General features: G+C 48.6%; 1 protein-coding gene across 1 annotated transcript in view; it reads left to right on the top strand.

Moving 5' to 3' along the window:
- Positions 1-5,004: 5,004 nt before the first annotated feature.
- Positions 5,005-21,498, top strand: part of LOC144506132 (phosphorylase b kinase regulatory subunit alpha, liver isoform-like) — a 1,103,981-nt gene continuing 1,087,487 nt past the window's right edge. Inside the window, exons 1-2 of the mRNA XM_078231960.1 lie at positions 5,005-5,087; positions 7,950-8,077. Of these exons, the coding sequence (XP_078088086.1) occupies positions 8,000-8,077 (78 nt within the window). The 5' untranslated portion in view covers positions 5,005-5,087; positions 7,950-7,999. The remainder of the gene's footprint in view (positions 5,088-7,949; positions 8,078-21,498) is intronic.

Here is a 21,498-nt window from a genome sequence, read left to right as displayed (position 1 = left end):
CTCAGGAGAATCACACGCCGCACTGCTATGTTTGGAGAGTGGTTTGGTCCTGCAGACTTTGCCATAATGCCCTTTCTTTCCACACGTGGAGCACAATACCGTTCTAGCTAGACATCGCTGCCGAGGGTGTTTCGCCAATCCACAGAAGTAACACCGCGGGCCTCCTGGAGCTGCCGCCGTCGTCAGGTCTGAGGTTGGAAACACAATCGCGCAGTTTTTCGGAGCCGCTGAATAAAGTAGAGTCGGTGGCTGTACTTGCCACGATGTTCCCACGTGGTCGGTGGGGTACGTTTCTAGACTTCTGGAGGCCGTCTCCATAGCGTCGGCCAATTCTACTGTCTTAGCGAGGTCTAGATGACCTTGCTCTAGCAGCCGAAGGCGAATGTACGACGAGCCGATTCCTGCCACGAACGCATCGCGATTCAAGTCGTTCGTATACTGGGCCGCCGACATTGGTTTGCAGTTGCAGACTCTGGCTAGCTGCTGAAGTTCACACAGGTACTGTTCTGTCGTTTCGCCGGGCTGCCGCCGTCGAGTGGCTAGAAGGTGTCGAGCATGGATCTCGTTTGGCGGTTTGTTGTACCATTTCTTAAGTAGTTCGATGGCCCCTTTGTAGTCTTGGGCCTCGCGGATTGATAAGTATACGGTGTTGCTTACCCTCGCATGGAGGACCCGCAGTCTATCGGCGTTGTTTTGAATGGCTGTTGAGGCATCGATGTAGTCTTGAAAACACTTTAACCAATGGTCGAAAGTGTTCGACGCTCCTGCCGCACGTGGATCTAAATTAAGCCGATCGGGTTTCAACATTTGCTCCATGGTTTTTTCAAAATTTTGTCAGTAATAAAATTGATGCGCGATTAAATCACTTGGGAGGCTAGATTGTACCCGGGAAATAAAGGCTTTTATTACTGACAAGAATGGAGCACACTATATACAATACAATCCCAGACTAAAGGGTCACCAGACAGTGCAGTGACCTTTATACTTCCACTGGTAGGCGGAGCCAACTGGAGTGTACCACAGAACAATATCAACAGGTAGAACAGCCCAACCCTAACACCAACAGTAACTACAGTACATATCTACAAACACCCATAGTGCTGACCATCCATGGCTCAGCACTCATAGTGGTAACCAACTATGGTTCACCACACTCTTCGCATTGCTTTCCAGGTCCATGAGCCAGGAGTTCTAGGCAGCACAGTAACACTGCGGTTAGCACTGCTGCCTCACAGCGCCAGGAACCTAGGTTCGATTCCAGTCTTGGGTGACGTCTGTGTGGAGTCTGCACATGCTCCCTGTGTCTGCATGGGGTTCCTCGTACTCCAGTTTCCTCCCACAGTCCAAAGATGTGCAGGTTAGGTGGATTGGCCATTCTAAATTGCCCCTTTCCAAAGATTTGGAGATTAGGTGGATCAGCCCTGGTAAATGTGCGGAGCTATGGGGATAGGGTGGAGGGGAGGGCCTGGGTGGGATGCTCTTAAAGAAATATTTCACAAATACAAGCATTTTGGCAAATACTAGGTTTGTCACAATCACCATTCAGGGATCAGCCGTTATAGACATCAACCTGGACTTTCCAATCTCCTAATGCTCACACAACCCACTTAATGAAATATATCACTGTGGTACTAAAATATCCCCAAAGGATGAACTTCAGTCATTATAACATATGTCTTTTCTCCATTTTTTATATTGCCATTGTCTTGGACCCATCCAAAGTCACTAACTCTATCCGCACCACCCCCCCCCCCCCCCCCCAATCCCTGACTCCCTTAGCCACCATATAAGTCATATGTAAGCCATATGGCAGAGTCTGCAGACCACACATTTGGCTTATCAGCTATCTGTCTTTCCCAACCACTGAATAGCCCTCAATGTTTAGCTCTCATCCTTGGTCACCTTAGAGCCACGTCTCCATGATCCCAAATATATCATACCCCTTTACTCCTATCTGTGCAACTAATTTATCCATTTTGTTTCAAATGCTCTGACTAACCTTAAGCCTAGTCCTTTTAACGTCCTAGCCCTTTTAACATTTCATGTCCCATTCCTACTGTTTTTTACTGTGTCCTTACCTGACTCTGGCCATTGATTTATCTGCCTATCACTTTCCTGATTCCCCTTCCTGTCTTTTTCTCTTGATTCCCCCTGCTCTGAATCCTTACATAGCTTCCCATCACCCTGCCACATTAATTTATTCACCAAAAGAGAAAACGCTGGAAAATCTCAGCAGGTCTGGCAGCCACTGTAAGGAGAGAAAAGAGCTGATGTTTTGAGTCCAGGTGACCCTTTGTCAAAGCTAAAAGGCAAAGAAAGTGGGAGATATTTATCCTGCAGGGTGAGGGAATGAAAGGTGAGTCATAGCCATAGAAACCAGGGGAAAAGACTGCTAATGGCTGTCCACAGAGAGAATAAAGGGTGTGAATGGCCAAATGGCAGAGAAGCTGTAAACGGTGACAGATGAAGATGTTGGGGGAGGGGGGGAAGATTGGTCAGAGATAAAATGTAGAAAAGGGGAAGCGGGAGAGAAAAGGTAAGGGAAGGGGATAAAGTGGGGGGGAAGAAAAATGAAGAAAGACAATAAAAAAAGGTAGAGAACAGTAAAAAATGAAATAAAATAGAATGAAAACAAAGGGGTCAAGGTGGGGTAGAGCAATCTGAAGTTGTTGAATTCGATGTTGAGACCGGAAGGTTGTAAAGTGCCCAGCCGGAAGATGAGATGCTGATCCTCCAGTTTGCATTGAGCTTCACTGGAACATTGCAGCAAGACAAGGACAGGTGTGGGCAGGTCAGGGTCCTGATTGCGCACAGACCAAAGGTGCTCAGCAAAGCGATCACCCAGTCCACGCTTGGTCTCTCTGATATAGCGGAGACCACACTGGGAGCAGTGAATGTAATAGACCAAATTGAAAGAGGTGCAAGTGAAACGCTGCTTAACCTGGAATGAATGTTTTGGACCTTGGATGGTGAGCATGGAAGAGGTGAAGGGACAGGTGTTACACCTTCTGCGATTGCATGGGAAGGTGCCATGAGTGACGGGAGAGGTGTTGGGTATAGTGGAGGAGTGGACTAGGTTATCCCGGAGGAACAGTCTCTGTGGAATACTGACAGAGGGAGTGAAGGGAAGATGTGTTGGGTGGTGGCATCACGCTAGAGTTGGTGAAAATGGCAGAGGATTATGCTTTGCATGCAGAGGCTGGTGGGGTGAAATGTGAGAACAAGGGGGACTCTATTCTTCTTCTGGGAGGGAGGGGAGGGGGCAAGGGTTGTGGTACAGGAGATGGACTGCATGTTGTTGAGGGCTCTGTCAACAATTGACGATGGGAATCCATGGTTGAGGAAAAAGGAGCACATATTAGAAGCACCACTTTGGAAAATGGCATCATCGGAACAAATGCGACGGAGGCAAAGGAGCTGAGAGAAAGGGATGGAGTCCTTACAGGATGTGGGGTGTGAGGAGCTGTAGTCCAGATAGGTGTGGAAGTCAGTGGGCTTGTAATGGATATTGATAGATAGTCAATTGCTGGAAATGGAGACAGAAAGATCAAGGAAGGGAAGGGAAGTGTCTGAGATGGACCAGGTGAAGGTGATGGAGGGGTGGAAACTGGAGGCGAAGTTGATGAATTTTTCGAGGTCTGGACGAGAGCATGAAGTGGCACCAAAATAGTAATCGATGTACCGGTAGAGGAGTTGTGGGAGGGGACCCGGGTAGGCCTGGAACAAGCAATGTTCCACATACCCCCTAAAAAGACAAGCGTAGCTAGGACCCATGCGGGTACCCATTGCGATTCCTTTGATTTGGAGAAAGTGGGATGAGTTAAAGAAGAAGTTGTTGAGAGATAGAACAAGTTCAACCAGGCGGAGGAGAGTGGTGGTGGATGGGAATTGTTCAGACCTTTTTTCAAGTAAGAAGCGAAAAGCTCTCAGGCCGTCCTGGTGTGGGGTGGAGGTGTAGAGAGAATTTATTCACCATCTTTTCAGTCACATATTTATCCTACGTATCCTGCTGTTTCTACTCTGACTAGCATGTGGCACAGGTAATAATCCTGAGATCACTATCTTTAAGGTCCTACTTTTCAGTTTGCTTCCTAGCTCCCTATATTCTGCTTTTAGGACCTCATCCCTTTTCTTTCTGATGTCATTTGTACCAACGTGCATCACGATGACTGGCTGTTCACGCTCCCTCTTCAGAATATCCTGCACTACTCCAAGACATCCTTGACCCTAACACCAGGGAGGCAACATACCATCCTGGAGTCTCTTTTGCAGCCACACAAATGTCCATCTATTCCCCTTCCCCTATAACTATTGCATTTCTACACCTTTTGCTCCTCCCCTGTGCAGCAGACCCAACTGTGGGGTAATGATTTTGGCTGTTTGGGAGTATGCAGTATATATAAAACCTGTACAGCAATTGCTTCAGAGATATGTTGTATGTTCTATATAGCTATACACACATATAAAGTATATCGAACTAGCTAACATCTGAAACACCAAGTTTACTGAGGTACATTGCTGTGTTCCCATTGGCCTCACGTGCAATGTTTGGGATCACTGTGCGGGATAGCAGGGAATTCGCTAGTTTTCATATATATCTCCATAAAATCACGGTGCACATTCCTGAAAGTGTGGTTCATTCATCTGAAAGACATTAATGGCATCAACTAGTGCTTGAAAATTGATGAAACAGTCTGAATAAGTGGCTAGCTTTATATAAAGACAAACTTTATAGCTGTTCATTCTTGTTATTGCTTCAGAATAAAACATTTCAAATTTCTCAGCTATGCGATATGAGCCGGGACTGTCTGCCGGAAAGGGACATGTCAGTGTGCCTTTCGCAGAGCTGCAATCCTCATGGCTATCCAAAGGCAAGTTGTATTTGCAACGACGGCGGTCACCTGCTCTGTCTCTGGACTGGGCTCAGCGCTGTCTGCCCGTCTCTCTTTCTCTCTGCCTCCATCTTGTGGGCTCAATACTAAATGCAGCTTAACAAAGTGAGGCGGAGGCCAGGATAGCAGGTTAAAGAAAGGTTTAAGGATTGTTGCCAGTGTGAAGACACTCTTGAGGTGCTGAGTGTGAACAGGGTGAGTGTAGAGGGTGTAGGGAGGAGAGAGAAGCGTTGATGTTGTTAGATACTGAGTAGGAGCCGCTGTAACAAACCTCTCGCTGCTGTTACACTGATGCGGAACCGACAGAGGAAGCGGGCCCTGTAACTATGTTACTGTGCAGACGCGGCTCAAGCCCAGCAGCTGAGTGCATACATCCCCAACATCAACTCCCACAGCCTCAAGGTTACAGTGCAGTGCTGCCGATCCCGGCTGGAACTGTGAAACCTCCCGGTGTATAAGGCAGGGTCAGGCCAGCCTGGGGAGGGACTGGATGGTGGAGAGGGACTGGATGGTGGAGAGGGACTGGGTGCTGGGCAGGGCCAGGCCAGCCTGGGGAGGGACTGGGTGTGTGGTCTGGTGCTGGGCAGGGACTGGGTGTGCAGGGCAGGGATTGGGTGCGCAGTCTGGGTGCTGGCAGGGACCAGGTGCGCTGGGCAGGAACTGGGTGCGCTGGGCAGGAACCGGGAATTGCGGAGGCATTGGTGGTGATCTTTCAGGAACCACTGGAGGCAGGAGGGTACCAGAGGACTGGAAAGTAGCTAATGTAACATTGCTGTTTAAGAAGGGAAGGAGACAGCAGACAGGAAATTATAGGCCGGTTAGCCTGACTTCGGTCATTGGCAAGATTCTAGAGACCATTAAAGATGAGATCGCAGAGTACTTGGGAAGTGCATGATAAAATAGGACTGAGTCAGCATGACTTTGTCAAGGGGAGGTCATGTCTGACAAATCCTCTTTGAGGAGGTAACAAGTAAATTAGATAAAGGAGAACCAGTGGACGTGATTTATTTAGATTTCCAGAAGGCCTTTGACAAGTTGCCGCATAGGAGACTGTTAAATAAGTTAAGAGCCCATGGTGTTAAGGGTAAGATCCTAGCATGGATAGAGGATTGGCTGACTGGCAGAAGGCAGAGAGTGGGGATAAAGGGATCTTTTTCAGGATGGCAGCCAGTGACTAGTGGTGTGTCGCAGGGGTCAGTGCTGGGGCCACGACTTTTCACAATATACATTAATGATTTGGAGGAAGGAACTGAAGTTGATATTGCTAAGTTTGCAGATGATACAAAGATATGTAGAGGGACAGGTAGTATTGAGGAAGCAGGGGGGCTGCAGAAGGACTTGGACAGGTTAGGAGAGTGGGCAAAGAAGTGGCAGATGGAATACAATGTGGAAAAGTGTGAGGTTGTGCACTTTGGAAGGAGGAATGGAGGCATAGACTATTTTCTAAATGGGAAAATGCTTAGGAAATCAGATACACAAAGGGACTTGGGAGTCATTGTTCAGGATTCTCTTAAGGTTAACTTTCAGGTTCAGTCGGCAGTTAGGAAGGCAAATGAAATGTTAGCATTCATGTCGTGAGGGCTAGAATATAAGAGCAGAATATGAGGCTGTCTAAGGCTCTGGTCAGACCCCATTTGGAGTAATGTGAGCAGTTTTGGGCCCTGTATCTAAGGAAGGATGTGCTGGCCTTGGAAAGGGTTCAGAGGAGGCTCACAAGAATGATCCCTGGAATGAAGAGCTTGTCTTATGAGGAACGGTTGAGGACTCTGGGTCTGTACTCGTTGGAGTTTAGAATGATGAGGGGGGGATCTTATTGAAACTTACAGGATACTACAAGGCCTGGGTAGAGTGGATGTGGAGCGGATGTTTCCACGAGTAGGAAAAACTAGAACCAGAGGGCACAACCTCAGGATAAAGGGACGATCCTTTAAAACAAAGATGAGGAATTTCTTCAGCCAGAGAGTGGTGAATCTGTGGAACTTTTTGCCGCAGAAAGCTGTGGAGGCCAGGTCATTGAGTGTCTTTAAGACAGAGATAGATAGGTTCTTGATTAATAAGGGGATCAGGGGTTATAGGGAAAAGGCAAGAGAATGGGGATGAGAAAAATATCAGCCATGATTGAGTGGTGGAGCAGACTCGATGGGCTGAGTGGCCTAATTCTGCTCCTATCTCTTATGGGTCTTATGCGTGCGCTGGGCAGGGACCGGGTGCGTTGGACAGGGATTGGGTGCTGGGCAGCTATCATCTCATGGTATTTGCTACCAAATAAACCTGTTGGACTTGAACCTGGTGTTGTTAAAACTCTTACTGTGTTTACCCCAGTCCAACGCCGGCATCTCCACATCACAGCTATCATCTGCCAGACTAGGCTGGGCTATTCATGGCCACACAGTCTGTATTTAGGGTTTCTGTGAGATAGAAGAGAGATTAACCTGTACAGCATCACCCAGCTCCAGCTAACCAGTTAGTCAACTAGGTGAACTATTGGAACCATGTGAAGGTTTGTCCCTCCCTATGCATGTGTGTAACAGTACACCTTATATGTCCAGGTTCACCCAGAGTGTAGGAATGAGATTGTGAGCACGGTCCCAGACTCTGTCAAACTCTGCTGATGCCCACTCGTCAACCCTGGTTACTACTGCACCATGCCAATAACTGTTGGTCAGCACTGGACTACACGGATAACTGCTAATCAACACTACTCACTGCTAGTCTACACTGGTCAAAGCAGTTAACTACTGGTCAACAATGGTCAGCAGTTAATAAGATAGTTAATTGATTAAGGAACTTGGGGCCATTGTTCAAGATTCTCTTAAGGTTAACGTGCAAACTCAGTCGACAATTAGGAAGGCAAATGCAATGTTAGCATTCATGTCATGAGGGCTAGAATACGAGAGCAGGGATGTACTTCTGAGGCTGTATAAGGCTCTGGTCAGACCCCATTTGGAGTATTGTGAGCAGTTTTAACTGATAGTTAATCAGTCAGTCAGATAACTGCTGGTCAACACTTGTTACTAATGGTCAGTGCTGGTAACTGCTGGTTAACCTTGATAACAGGATTACTGCTGGTCACCACTGGTCAATAATAGGCACCATTACTGGGGACGATGAGGAGTAGAAGCAATTCGGGTGTTCGATTGGATGGATATGCGAGGTTGGTGCAGCAAACCATTCTCTGTCACCAGGTAGGTTGCAGTTTTGCTTTCAGTTCAATGGATTGTCGCTGTGTGGGTCTGTGGGCGTGTGTCGGCGTGTGTCGCTGTGTGGGCGTGTGTCGCTGTGTGGGTGTGTGTCGCTGTGTGTGTCGGCGTGTGTCGCTGTGTGGGCGTGTGTCGCTGTGTGGGTCTATGGGCGTGTGTCACTGTGTGGGCGTGTGTCGCTGTGTGGGTCTATGGGCGTGTGTTGCTGTGTGGGCGTGTGTCGCTGTGTGGGTGTGTGTCGCTGTGTGTGTCGGCGTGTGTCGCTGTGTGGGTCTGTGGGTGTGTGTCGCTGTGTGGGTGTGTGTCGCTGTGGGTCTGTGGGTGTGTGTCGCTGTGTGGGTGTGTGTCGCTGTGTGGGTCTATGGGCGTGTGTCGCTGTGTGGGTGTGTGTCGCTGTGTGGGTCTGTGGGTGTGTGTCGCTGTGTGGGTGTGTGTCGCTGTGGGTCTGTGGGTGTGTGTCGCTGTGTGGGTGTGTGTCGCTGTGTGGGTCTGTGGGTGTGTGTCGCTGTGTGGGTGTGTGTCGCTGTGTGGGTCTGTGGGTGTGTGTCGCTGTGTGGGTGTGTGTCGCTGTGTGGGTCTATGGGCGTGTGTCGCTGTGTGGGTCTATGGGCGTGTGTCGCCGTGTGTCGCTGTGTGGGTCTATGGGCGTGTGTCGCCGTGTGTCGCTGTGTGGGTGTGTGTCGCCGTGTGGGTCTATGGGCGTGTGTCGCCGTGTGTCGCTGTGTGGGTGTGTGTCGCCGTGTGGGTCTATGGGCGTGTGTCGCCGTGTGTCGCTGTGTGGGTGTGTGTCGCCGTGTGGGTCTATGGGCGTGTGTCGCCGTGTGTCGCTGTGTGGGTGTGTGTCGCTGTGTGGGTCTATGGGCGTGTGTCGCCGTGTGTCGCTGTGTGGGTGTGTGTCGCCGTGTGGGTCTATGGGCGTGTGTCGCTGTGTGGGTCTATGGGCGTGTGTCGCCGTGTGGGCGTGTGTGGGCGTGTGTCGCTGTGTGGGTCTATGGGCGTGTGTGGGCGTGTGTCGCTGTGTGGGTCTATGGGCGTGTGTCACTGTGTGGGCGTGTGTCGCTGTGTGGGCGTGTGTCGCTGTGTGGGTCTATGGGCGTGTGTGGGCGTGTGTCGCTGTGTGGGTCTATGGGCGTGTGTGGGCGTGTGTCGCTGTGTGGGTCTATGGGCGTGTGTCGCTGTGTGGGCGTGTGTCGCTGTGTGGGTCTATGGGCGTGTGTGGGCGTGTGTCGCTGTGTGGGTCTATGGGCGTGTGTGGGCGTGTGTCACTGTGTGGGCGTGTGTCGCTGTGTGGGTCTATGGGCGTGTGTCGGCGTGTGGGCGTGTGTCGCTGTGTGGGCGTGTGTCGCTGTGTGGGTGTATCGCGGGGGGGGAGTGGGCGTGCATGTCGCACGGGGGGAGAGTGGGCGTGCGTGTCGCACGGGGGGAGAGTGGGCGTGCGTGTCGCAGTGGGGGGGGAGTGGGCGTGCGTGTCGCAGTGGGGGGGGGGAGTGGGCGTGCGTGTCGCATGGGGGGAGAGTGGGCGTGCGTGTCGCATGGGGGGAGAGTGGGCGTGCATGTTGCGGGGGGGAGTGGGCGTGCGTGTCGCGGGGGGGAGTGGGCGTGCGTGTTGCGGGGGGGGGAGTGGATGTGCGTGTCGGAGGGAGAGGGTGTGTGTGTCAAGGGGGGGGATGTCAGGGAGTGGGCGGTGTGTCGGCAGTGGGGTGGGTGTCGGGAGATGAGTTGGATAGATATTGAGCAACCAAACACTGCCAATTCAGCTTGAATGGAGAGACAGGGCTGTAGTATTGCTCTGGCCCCGACATTCACATCATCCCTGCACAGTCTTGCTATTGACTACAATTGTACTTTGAAAAAAAACATTTGTAAAGTGTTTAACTAGGGTCTGGAGATAGAAACTCTAGGTGATGTTGTGAAGACTAGAAGCTGGGGAAGGCCTGCCTGAGATGTCAAAAGCCGGAGTTTGTGAGAGTGGGGAGAAGCTGAGAGGCAGCAGCAGCTCTGCTGTGCCGGGGGAAAGTATAAATCTGCACATTGACTTCCTGCTGCCCGTGCTTATCATGTAAACATCACTTTAGCTAAGAGATGGTTCAAATTGAAGAGACTTACCAGAGTCTGGAGTGTAAACAGGATTTTGTTCCTATTTTGAATGTTAATTTTGTCCCTCCTTACTTTTAACTTCACCTAACATGACCTGTTTCAGGTTTCTGTCCTTGTCCCTTAACTAAGGTCTTCCATCCTGAGTCCTGCTCCCTGGGACACCTTCTCCAGAATGGGACTCCTCTTCCAGTTCTGCTGACCTTGTTGAGCTGTTTCACTTTCTTCCTTGTGTTACTTTTTCACATGTGTCCAAGGCTGGATCTCAGCCTGAAAAGCGGAAAGTATATCAACCGAGCATGTGGCGCCATCCTGCAGCCCGCACACATTCAGGAAACCCAAAAATGGGGGGAAAAAAAGCCACAAACTGGTTTCCAGCTGGTACATTTGCAGAGCATGCCAGGGCATGCTGGGAGAGGTAGCTCCCAGCCTCTGATTTAAAGGCTAGTCTTTTTATTAGAGTTTGTCGCAGGCTATTGCCGTCAACTGCTTCAGTACCTGAGGAGTCGTGAATAGTGCTGAACACTGTACAATCATCAGTGAACACTTCCACTTCTGACCTTATGATGGAGGGAAGGTCATTGATGAAGCAGCTGAAGACGGTTGGGTCTCGGACACTACCCTGAGGTTCACCTGCAGAGGTGTCCTGGAGTTGAGATGATTGACTTTCAACAACTACAATCATCTTTCTTTGTGCCAGGTTTGACTCCAACCAGTGAAGAGTTTTCCCCCTGATTCCCATTGACTCCAGTTTTGCTCGGGCTCCTTGATGTCACACTCAGTCAAATGCTGCCTTGATGTCAAGGGCTGTCACTCTCACCTCATTTTTTGAGTTTTGTTCTTTTGCTCTTGATTGAACCAAGGCTACAATAAGGTTAGGAGCTGAGCGATCCCACCGGAAACCAAACTGAACGTCATTGAGCAGTTAATTACTCAGTAAATGTCGCTTGATAGCACTGTTGATGACCCTTTCCATCACTTTTGATGATCAAGAGTAGACTGATGGGACAGTAATTGGTCGGGTTGGATTTGTCCTGTTTCCTGTGTACAGGACATATCTGGGCAATTTTCCACATTGCTGGGTAGATGCCAGTGTTGTAGCTGCATTGGAACAGCTTGGCTAGGGGCATGGCAAGTTCTGGAGCACAAGTCTTCAGTACTATTGCCAAGATATTGTCAGGGCCCATTGTTTTTTTAAGTATACAGTGTCTTCAACTGTTGCTTGACATCATGTGGAGTGAATCGAATTGGCTGAAGACTGGCAACTGTGATGCTGGGGACCTCCGGAGCAGGCCATGATAGATCAGCCACTCAGCACTTCTGGCTGAAGGTTGTTGCAAATGCTTCAGCCTAATCTTTTGCACTGATGTGCTGGGATCCGTTATGTATGCCCCTACGGACGAAGGTGCATAAAGAGGCCCAAGGTAGGCTTGGTAACTTGAACACTGGGTGCTCTTTATTGTAGGCGTGCACTGTTCACAGTCATATCTCAGAGGCCCAACCAGGTCCCAGACTGGGAGGAACTATTTGCCCAGGGGTCACCTGAGCTGCACTCATAAAGGGGCAGTCTGCAGCCCAACTCCCAACATACAATATATACATACAATATATCACGCTCCACCATCATTGAGGGTGGGGATATTTGTGGAGCCTCCTCCAGTGAGTTGTTTAATTGTCCATCACCATTCCCGGCTGGATGTGGCAGGACTCAGCGCTTAGATTTGATCTGCTGGTTATGGGATCGCTTAGCTTTGTCTTTTGCTTGTTGTTTATGCACACAGGTAGTCCTGTGTTGTAGCTTCACCAGGTTGACATCTCATTTTTAGGTATTCCTGGTGCTACTCTTGGCTCGCCCTCCTGCACTCTTCATTGAACCAAGGTTATCCCCTGGCTTGATGGTAATAGTAGAGTGGGGGATATGCCAGGCCATGAGGTTGCAGATTGTGGTCGAGTACAATTCTGTTGCTGCTGATGGCCTATAGTGTCTCATGGATGCCCAGTTGCTAAATCTGTTCAAAGTCTATCCCATTTAGCACGGTGGTAGTGCCCCACAACATGATGGAGGGTTCCTCAATGTGAAGTTGGGACTTCGTATCCACAAGGACTGTGCAGTGGTCACTTGATGAGGTCAAGTATGTTTTTTTCTCTTGTTGGTTTCCTCACCACCTCATGCTGTCCTAGTCTTAGCAGTTATATCCTTTAAGACTCGGTTAACTTGACCTGTGGTGGTGCTACTGAGCCATTCTTAGTGATGGGATTTGAACTCCCCCACCCAGAGTACATTCTGTGCCCTTGCCACCCTCAGTGCTTCCTCCAAGTGGTGTTCAGCTTGGAGGAGTACTGATTCATCAGCTGAGGGGGACGGTACACAGTAATCAGCAGGAGGTTTCGTTGTCTATGTTTGACCTGGTACCTTGAAACTTAATGGGATCCAGAGTCGATGTTGAGGACCCCCAGATCAACTCATCCCCTACTGTATACCACTGTGTCGCCATCACTGCTGGGTCTGTCCTGCCGGTGATACAGGACATACCTAGGAATGGTGATGGTGGTGTCTGGGATACCTGGTGTGATCTTACTGGCTCGCCGTGCCAGTCGATCAGTGTGATGTGATGAGCTGGGATGATAGCATGAAAGGCCAAAAATCCGATTTGTGCTGAGTGCCAATCTCATTGCTAACTCCCTGGCCCTGTTTTGCTGGTGAGAACGGCTTCATGCTCAGAAAGCTGCGCATGAACAAAGAATCAGCGATATTTAAATCAACTTATGGCTTCTTCCCCCCCTTCCAGCTGCTTCCCCCCTCGCAGGCAAGGTGTCACGCCGGCAAAAATCACTACTTCAGGGGACCTGGTGTCATGGCCACGCTGTGGGCATCAGGTAGTGCCAGCCTGGCAGTGCCCACCTGGCATCCTGAGCTCTGCAAGGGGGTAGTCATAAGAGGTGGGGTCGTGCAGGGGGAGATGTTAAGTGGGGGGCATGTGGGTGAGGGATGTGCAGGGGAGCATACAGGGGTGGAGCGCGAAGGGGGTGATGACTGGGGGGGTGGGAGGGGGAACTTCAGGGGTCAACCAGGAGACTCATTGGGAGGGTCCTGACACCCCAATGCCGGTGACCTGTTTGCTGTGGGGGGAGGAGCAGTTGCAATGCCCTGCTAATGATGGGGCAGGGTCTGATGTCCATGGGGGGAGGGGTGGGTGGGGGGAGGTCTCCCGGAGACCTAGGGGATCGGAGTGTCCTGCGCAATGGCACCCGAGGGTTCTGATGTCAGCTTCACCAGTGTTTCTAGCGCCCCCACCACTGGCACGAAGCTCCCAATTGTCAACAAAACTGAGAGTGGGGGAAGATTGCAGTGCCCAGCTCACCCCAAACACCGGCACGGAGGACTCCCATTTTTGCAGTGGAATTTTTTTTCAGAAAATTCCGCCCCATTATCTGTAAAGTATGATTCCATGAGAATTAATATATCAGGCTGTTGCTTGACTAGTCTGTGAGACAGCTCCCCCAGTTTTGACACTCAGCTCCCCATGTTAGCAAAGTGGACTTTGCTGGGTCGATCGGGCTGGTTTGGCCATTGTCGTTTCCAGTGTCTAGCTCGGTGTCAGGTAGTCAGTCCAGTTTCTTTCCTTTTTGTAGACTTCATAGCAGTTTTGATTCATCTTGTTTGGCCAGTTAAAAACCAACGACATTGGCAATCGGTAAGCAGCATCTCTTCTCAAGAATGTGTGGCATGGGTTAAGCTCAGACATCTAGCCTCAGCATAGACATAATGAAAGATTCCCTCGACACCGAGTCTAACATTGGAAGGTGTGGATCCAAGTTGCCGTTTTTACTCACTTCTCTGCTCCCCAGTAATGGTTGGCGCTGAATCCTCGGAAATGAATGCACCCGTTCTCTTGACAGTGCTCAGCAGTTTGGCATTTCAAGTCTGAGGTCCTCATTAGCTTTACAATAGGCGTGTACTGCCAACAGACTGAGAGGCACCGGGCATGCCAGCTTGTGATCTACCAACCACGCTGGCATCCCAAACAGCCAAGTCTAACTGTGCACATTCTCCACTGCAAAGATATCGGCTCATGGGACTGAGAACTGGAAGCTGGACGTTCCACATTAGGTTGAGAAGGATGGAGGTTGTAGTCGTTAGTGCAGAGATCGGAAATAGTTTGGTGAGCCGGACTGGAGATGGGGGGGTGCCAGGAAGGGTCGGTGCGGAGGGGTAAATATTCATAATTAACAATGTCCAGATTATTTTCTGTAGCCAAGCAGCAGTGTGAAGGGAGAGAATTTATTCAGAAATTCAAAATGAAGAGGTAGATCCTAGAATCTTACAATGCAGTAGGAGGTCTTTCGGCCCATCGATTCTGCACTGACCACAATTTCACCCAGGCCCTATCCCCGTAACTCCACCTATTTACCCTGCTAATTCCCCTCACACTAAGGGTCAATTTAGTATGGCTGATCACTCTAACCTGGATTGTGGGAGGAAACGGGAGCACCTGGAGGAAACCCATGCAGACAAGGGGAGAATGTGCAAACTCCACATAGACAGAGGCCAGAATTGAACCCAGGTCCGTGGCATTGTGAGGCAGCAGTGCTAACCACTGTGCTGCCCAGATGTGGTAGAAATAAAGAGAATACAATTGGACGTCTCTGATGTGAAAACTATGATTGTCCTTCCAAAATCAGGCACATGACATCACACTACACTGTTAATGAAAACAGGCCAGGAAGCTAATGCAGCGTAATGCAGCCCATCATCATCATCATCAAAATAGACAGGATGATCACACACACACACAGAATCGCACACAGTCTGCTACACGTACATATACAGTACGCACACACCCCTCTCCCATTTACACGTGACACTTGTGTAGAACACAATTGAAAATCATAGATTGTAGCTTGCGGATGAGTAAGTTCTGTTGTAAGTCAGTAGATGTTGTCACCTATCACACAGACTGGGCTTTACATCTCCATGACTTAGAGACTATATTAGAATATTACGATACTGAAAAGGGTGTCCGAGGTGGTGGGGGAGGCAGGGTGGGGACACCTTGTGTAAACAAAGTGAGAGCTATAACAGTCTGGTTCGGAACAGGGGGCCGTAGCCCCATTGGCTCCTCTGGGTGTTGTCTTATAGAATAGAAGATTCATATAAATCCCACAGTGCAGAAAGAGGCCATTGGGCCCATCGAGTCTGCACCGACCACAATCCCACCCAGGCCCTACCCCCATATCCCTACATATTTACCCAGTAACCCCTTTCAGGATACAAAGGGGCAATTTTAGCATGGCCAATCAACCTAACCCGCACATTTTTGGACTGTGGGAGGAAACCAGAGCACCCGGAGGAAACCCACGCAGACACGAGGAGAATGTGCAAACTCCACACAGACTCCATCTTGCTGTTCCTTTTACCATCCTGACTAAAGCAAGTATGGCACAATTCTGAGGCACAAGTAGCTTCCTGGGCCCTGAGCCACGAGCTGTGAAATAATCCCTGTGCTCGGTCCCTGCCTTTAGAAAGAAATGTGTGTCTGTTGCAAATCAATGTCCCAGGGGTGTGTTTGGGAGCTGTATTCTCTCGAATAGTTCAGAGAGGGAATGTCTTGCGTCACTGTTCCTTCCGTGTCGCTGGGTTGCAATCCTGGAACTACGTCCCGAGCAGCATTGTTGGTGTATCAACACCTCAGGGACTGCAGCGGTTCAAGAAGGCAGCTCACCGCACCTCGTCAAGGGTGATTAGGGATGGGCAATAAATGGCGGCCTAGCCGGCAACACCCACATCCCATAATTTTTTTTTTTTTTACCTGAGCACAGGGTTTTTTCCGAGGAAGCAGTGGTACGTGATGGGTGGAGCAGGGGTGTCTCTTATTTATAGAGACTTGGAAACCTTGAAGTACTACCTAGTGGAGCTGGTTGACTGACTGACAGTGTTCCCTAGAGGTAGAATATCTTTCCCAAGCATACTGCCAAGCTCTGAAGACAGTGTATAGCAAGGTGATTGAGTGTCTGTATTTCAGCCACACACTCAACATTGTAACATCAATCACATTGCTGAATAGAGGGACATGTTGCTGAAGCTTTTCAGCTTCAGATGATGCGTAGGTTAGAGGAATTAGCGGGGTAAATATGTGGGTTTATGGGGATAGAGCCTGGATGGGATGTTGTCGGTGCAGACTTGATGGGCCGAATAGTCTCCTTCTACACTGTAGGGATTCTATGATCTTGCACTCATCAGGACAAATACATGAGCCAAATTGCAAATGATCAAAAAATAGGAACACTGCACTTAGTAGGCCAGTGAGACCATGGCTGATCTCAGAGTCATAGAGGTTTACAGCATGGAAACAGGCCCTTCAGTCCAACTTGTCCATGCCATCCTTTTTTTTTAAACCACAAAGCTAATCCCAATTGCCCGCATTTGGCCAATATCCCTCGATACACATTTTACCCATGTAACTGTCTAAAACGCTTTTTAAAAGACAAAATTGTACCCGCCTCTACTACTACCTCTGGCAGCTTCTTCCAGACACTCACCACTCTCTGGGTGAAAAAAGTGCCCCTCTGGACACTTTTGTATCTCTCCCCTCTCACCTTAAATTTATGCTCTCTAGGTTTCGACTCCCCTACCTTTGGGAAAAGATATTGACTATCTAGCTGATCTGTGCCCCTCATTATTTTATAGACCTCTATAAGATCACCCCTCAGCCTTCTACGCTCCATTAAAAATAAAGTCCCAATCTATCCAACCTCTCCTTATAACTCAAACCATCAAGTCCCGGTAGCATCCTAGTAAATCTTTTCTGCACTCTTTCTAGTTTAATAATATCCTTTCTATAATAGGGTGACCAGAACTGCATACAGTATTCCAAGTGTGGCCTTACCAATGTCCTGTACAACTTCAACAAGACGTCCCAAGTCCTGTATTCAATGTTCTGATCAATGAAACCAAGTATGCTGAATGCCTTCTTCACCACTCTGTCCACATGTGACTCCACTTTCAAGGAGCTATGAACATGTACATGTTCTGTAACTCTCCCCAATGCCCTACCATTAACTGAGTAAGTCCTGCCCTGGTTCAATCTACCAAAATGCATCATAAGAACATAAGAACATAAGAAATAGGAGCAGGAGTAGGCCATCTAGCCCCTCGAGCCTGCCCCGCCATTCAATAAGATCATGGCTGATCTGACGTGGATCAGTACCACTTACCCGCCTGATCCCCATAACCCTTAATTCCCTTACCGATCAGGAATCCATCCATCCGCGCTTTAAACATATTCAGCGAGGTAGCCTCCACCACCTCAGTGGGCAGAGAATTCCAGAGATTCACCACCCTCTGGGAGAAGAAGTTCCTCCTCAACTCTGTCTTAAACCGACCCCCCTTTATTTTGAGGCTGTGTCCTCTAGTTTTAACTTCCTTACTAAGTGGAAAGAATCTCTCCGCCTCCACCCTATCCAGCCCCCGCATTATCTTATAAGTCTCCATAAGATCCCCCCTCATCCTTCTAAACTCCAACGAGTACAAACCCAATCTCCTCAGCCTCTCCTCATAATCCAAACCCCATAGCTCCGGTATCAACCTGGTGAACCTTCTCTGCACTCCCTCCAATGCCAATATATCCTTCCTCATATAAGGGGACCAATACTGCACACAGTATTCCAGCTGCGGCCTCACCAATGCCCTGTACAGGTGCATCAAGACATCCCTGCTTTTATATTCTATGCCCTTCGCAATATAGGCCAATCACCTTGCATTTATCTAAATTAAACTCCATCTGCCATTTGTCAGCCCACTGGCCCAATTGATCAAGATCCCGTTGCAATCGAAGATAACTTTCTTCACTATCCTCTATGCCACCAATCTTGGTGTCATCTGCAAACTTACTAACCATGCCTCCTATATTCTCATCCAAATCATTAATATAAATTACAAATAACAATGGATCCAGCACTGATCCCTGAGGCACACTGCTGGTCACAGTCCCCCAGCTTGAAAAACAACCCTCCATAACCACCCTCTGGCTTCTGTCAAGCCAATTTTGTATCCGTTTAGATACCTCACCCGAGATCCCGTGAGATTTAATCTGATGCAACAACCTACCATGTCAAAGGCCTTGCTAAAGTCCATGTAGACAACATCAACTGCACTGCCCTCATCTACCTTTTTGGTTACCCCTTCAAAAACTCAATCAAATTTGTGAGACATGATTTTCCACTCACAAAGCCATGCTGACTGTCCCTAATCAGTCCTTGCGTCTTTAAATGCCTCTAGATCCTGTCTCTCAAGATACCTTCCAGCAACTTACCCACCACAGATGTGAGGGTCACTGGCCTGTAGTTCCCAGGCTTTTTCCTGCAGCCCTTTTTAAACAAAGGCACAACAGCTGTAACAAATTTAGTCAAGAAGAAAAGAAAAGCCTACAAAAGGTTCAGGGAGCTAGGTAATGTTAAAAATCTAAATGAGTATATGACTAGTAGGAAGGAACTTAAGAGGGAAATTGGAAGAGCAAGAAGGGGTCATGAGAAGGCCTTGACAGACAGGATAAAGGAAAGCCCCAAGGCAATCTACAAGTATGTTAAGAGCAAGAGGATAAGATGTGAAGGAGTAGGACCTATCAAATGTGATGGTGGGAAAGTCTGTATAGAATCGGTAGAAATAGCAGAGGTACTCAATGAATACTTTACTTCAGTATTCACAGTGGAAAAGGATCTTGCTAGTTGCAGTGCAGACTTGCAGTGGACTGAGAAGATTGAGCATGTGGACATTAGGAAAGAGGATGAGTTGGAGCTTTTGAAAAGCATCAAGTTAGATAAATCGCCGGGACCGGATTGGATGTACCCCAGGTTACTGTGGGAGGCGAGGGAAGAGACTGCTGAGCCTCTGGCGATGATCTTTGCGTCATCAATGGAGACGGGAGAGGTTCCGGAGGATTGGAGGATTGCAGATGTGGCTACGTTATTCAAGAAAGGGAGAAGAGATAGCCCGGGAAATTATAGATCAGTGAGTCTAACCTCAGTGGTTGGTAAGTTGATGGAGAAGATCCTGAGTGGCAGGATTTATGAACATCTGGAGAGGAAGAGTATGATCAGAAATAGCCAGCACGGCTTTGTCCAAGGCAGATCATGCCTTACGAGCCTAATTGAATTTTTTGAAGATGCAACTAGACACATAGACGAGGGAAGAGCGGTAGATGTAGTTTATATGGATTTCAGCAAGGTGTTTGATAAGGTGCCCCATGCAAGGCTCATTGAGAAAGTGAAGGGGCATGGGATACAAGGGGACATTGCTTTGTGGATTCAGAACTGGCTTGCCCACAGAAGGCAAAGAGTTGTTGTAGATGGGTCTTTTTCAGCATGGCGGTCGGTCACCAGTGGAGTGCCCCAGGGATCTGTTCTGGGACCCTTGCTCTTTGTGATTTTTATAAATGACTTGGATGAGGAAGTGGAAGGATGGGTTGGCAAGTTTGCTGATGACACAAAGGTTGGTGGTGTTGTGGATAGTGTAGAGGGATGTCAGCAGTTGCAACGAGACATAGATAAGATGCAAGACTGGGAGAAGTGGCAGATGGACTTCAACTCAGAAAAGTGTGTGGTGGTTCATTTTGGCAGGTCGAATAGGATGAAAGAATATAATATTAAGGGTAAGACGCTTGGCAGTGTGGAAGATCAGAAGGATCTTGGGGTCCAGGTTCATAGGACGCTCAAAGCAGCGTCGCAGGTAGAGGCTGTGGTTAAGAAGGCGTATGGAATACTGGCCTTCATCAATAGAGGAATTGAGTTTAGAAATCGGGAGATAATGCTGCAGCTGTATACGACCCTGGTCAGACCCCACCTGGAGTACTGTGCCCAGTTCTGGTTGCCTCATTACAGAAAGGATGTGGAAGCCATAGAAAGGGTGCAGAGGAGATTTACAAGGATGTTGCCTGGATTAGGTGGCATGCCTTATGAGGATAGGTTGAGAGAGCTAGGTCTTTTCTCCTTGGAGAGGCGAAGGATGAGAGGTGACCTGATGGAGGTGTATAAGATGTTGAGAGGTATTGATAGAGTGGATTCTCAGAGGCTTTTACCCAGGGCTGAAATGGTTGCCACAAGAGGTCACAGGTTTAGGGTACTGGGGAATAGGTACAGAGGAGATGTTAGGGGTATGTTTTTCACTCAGAGGGTGGTGGGTGCGTGGAATCGGCTGCCGGTAGTGGTGGTGGAGGCGGATTCGATAGGGTCTTTTAAGAAACTTTTGGATAAGTTCATGAAAGTTAGTAAGATAGAGGGTTATAGGTAAGCCTAGTAGGTAGGGACATGTTCGGTGCAACTTGTGGGCCGAAGGGCCTGTTTGTGCTGTAGCTTTTCTATGTTCTATGTTCTATTTGCCACCCTCCAATCTTCAGACATCTCACCCGTGACTATCGATGATTCAAATATCTCTGCTAGGGGTCCCGCAATTTCCTCCCTAGCCTCCCACAATGTCCTGGGATACACTTCATCAGGTCCTGGGGATTTATCTACCTTGATGCGCTTTAAGACTTCCAGCACCTCCTTCTCTGCAATATGTACACTCCTCAAGACATCACTATTTATTTCCCCAAGTCCCCTGACATCCATGCTTTTCTCAACAGTAAATACTGATGAGAAATATTCACTTAGGATCTCTTGTGGATCCACACATAGATGACCTTGTTGATCCTTAAGAGGCCTTACTCTCTCCCTTGTTACTCTTTTGCCCTTTATGTATTTGCAGAAGCTCTTCGGATTCTCCTTTGCCTTATCTGCCAAAACAATCTCGTGTCCCCTTTTTGCCCTCCTGATTTCTCTCTTAACTCTACTCCTACACTCCCTATACTCTTCAAGGGATTCACTTGATCCCAGCTGCCTATGCATATCATGTGCCTCCTTCTTCTTCTTGACCAGGGCCTCAATATCCTGAGTCATCGAGGGTTCCCGACTTCTGCCAGCCTTGCCTTTCACTCTAAGACTGAATCTAAGATCTGGTTGTTGTCTCAACTCCACTTTGCTATCTGCCCCCCCATAACCCTTGTCTGTCACAAATCTGTCTAACTCCACCTTGAATATATACAGTGACCACAACTTTGAGGAAGAATTCCTCAGAAAAAGTTCCCCTAATCTCCATTTTCAAAGGGAATTATTGCGATTATTAAATCATTATTCTTAAACTATGTCCCCAAATTCTATCCCCTCAATTTACAACAATTTATACTATGGAAGAAATGGGTGCTAATTGATTCTGATTGGTGGATTTCCATTGAAAAAGGGAACTACAGGCTCCCCAATTTCCCGGGTTTAATTGCATT

Source organism: Mustelus asterias, chromosome 17 (assembly GCF_964213995.1).
Source record: "Mustelus asterias chromosome 17, sMusAst1.hap1.1, whole genome shotgun sequence".
NCBI lineage: Eukaryota > Metazoa > Chordata > Chondrichthyes > Carcharhiniformes > Triakidae > Mustelus > Mustelus asterias.
This window is presented reverse-complemented; position numbering and strand designations above follow the sequence as displayed.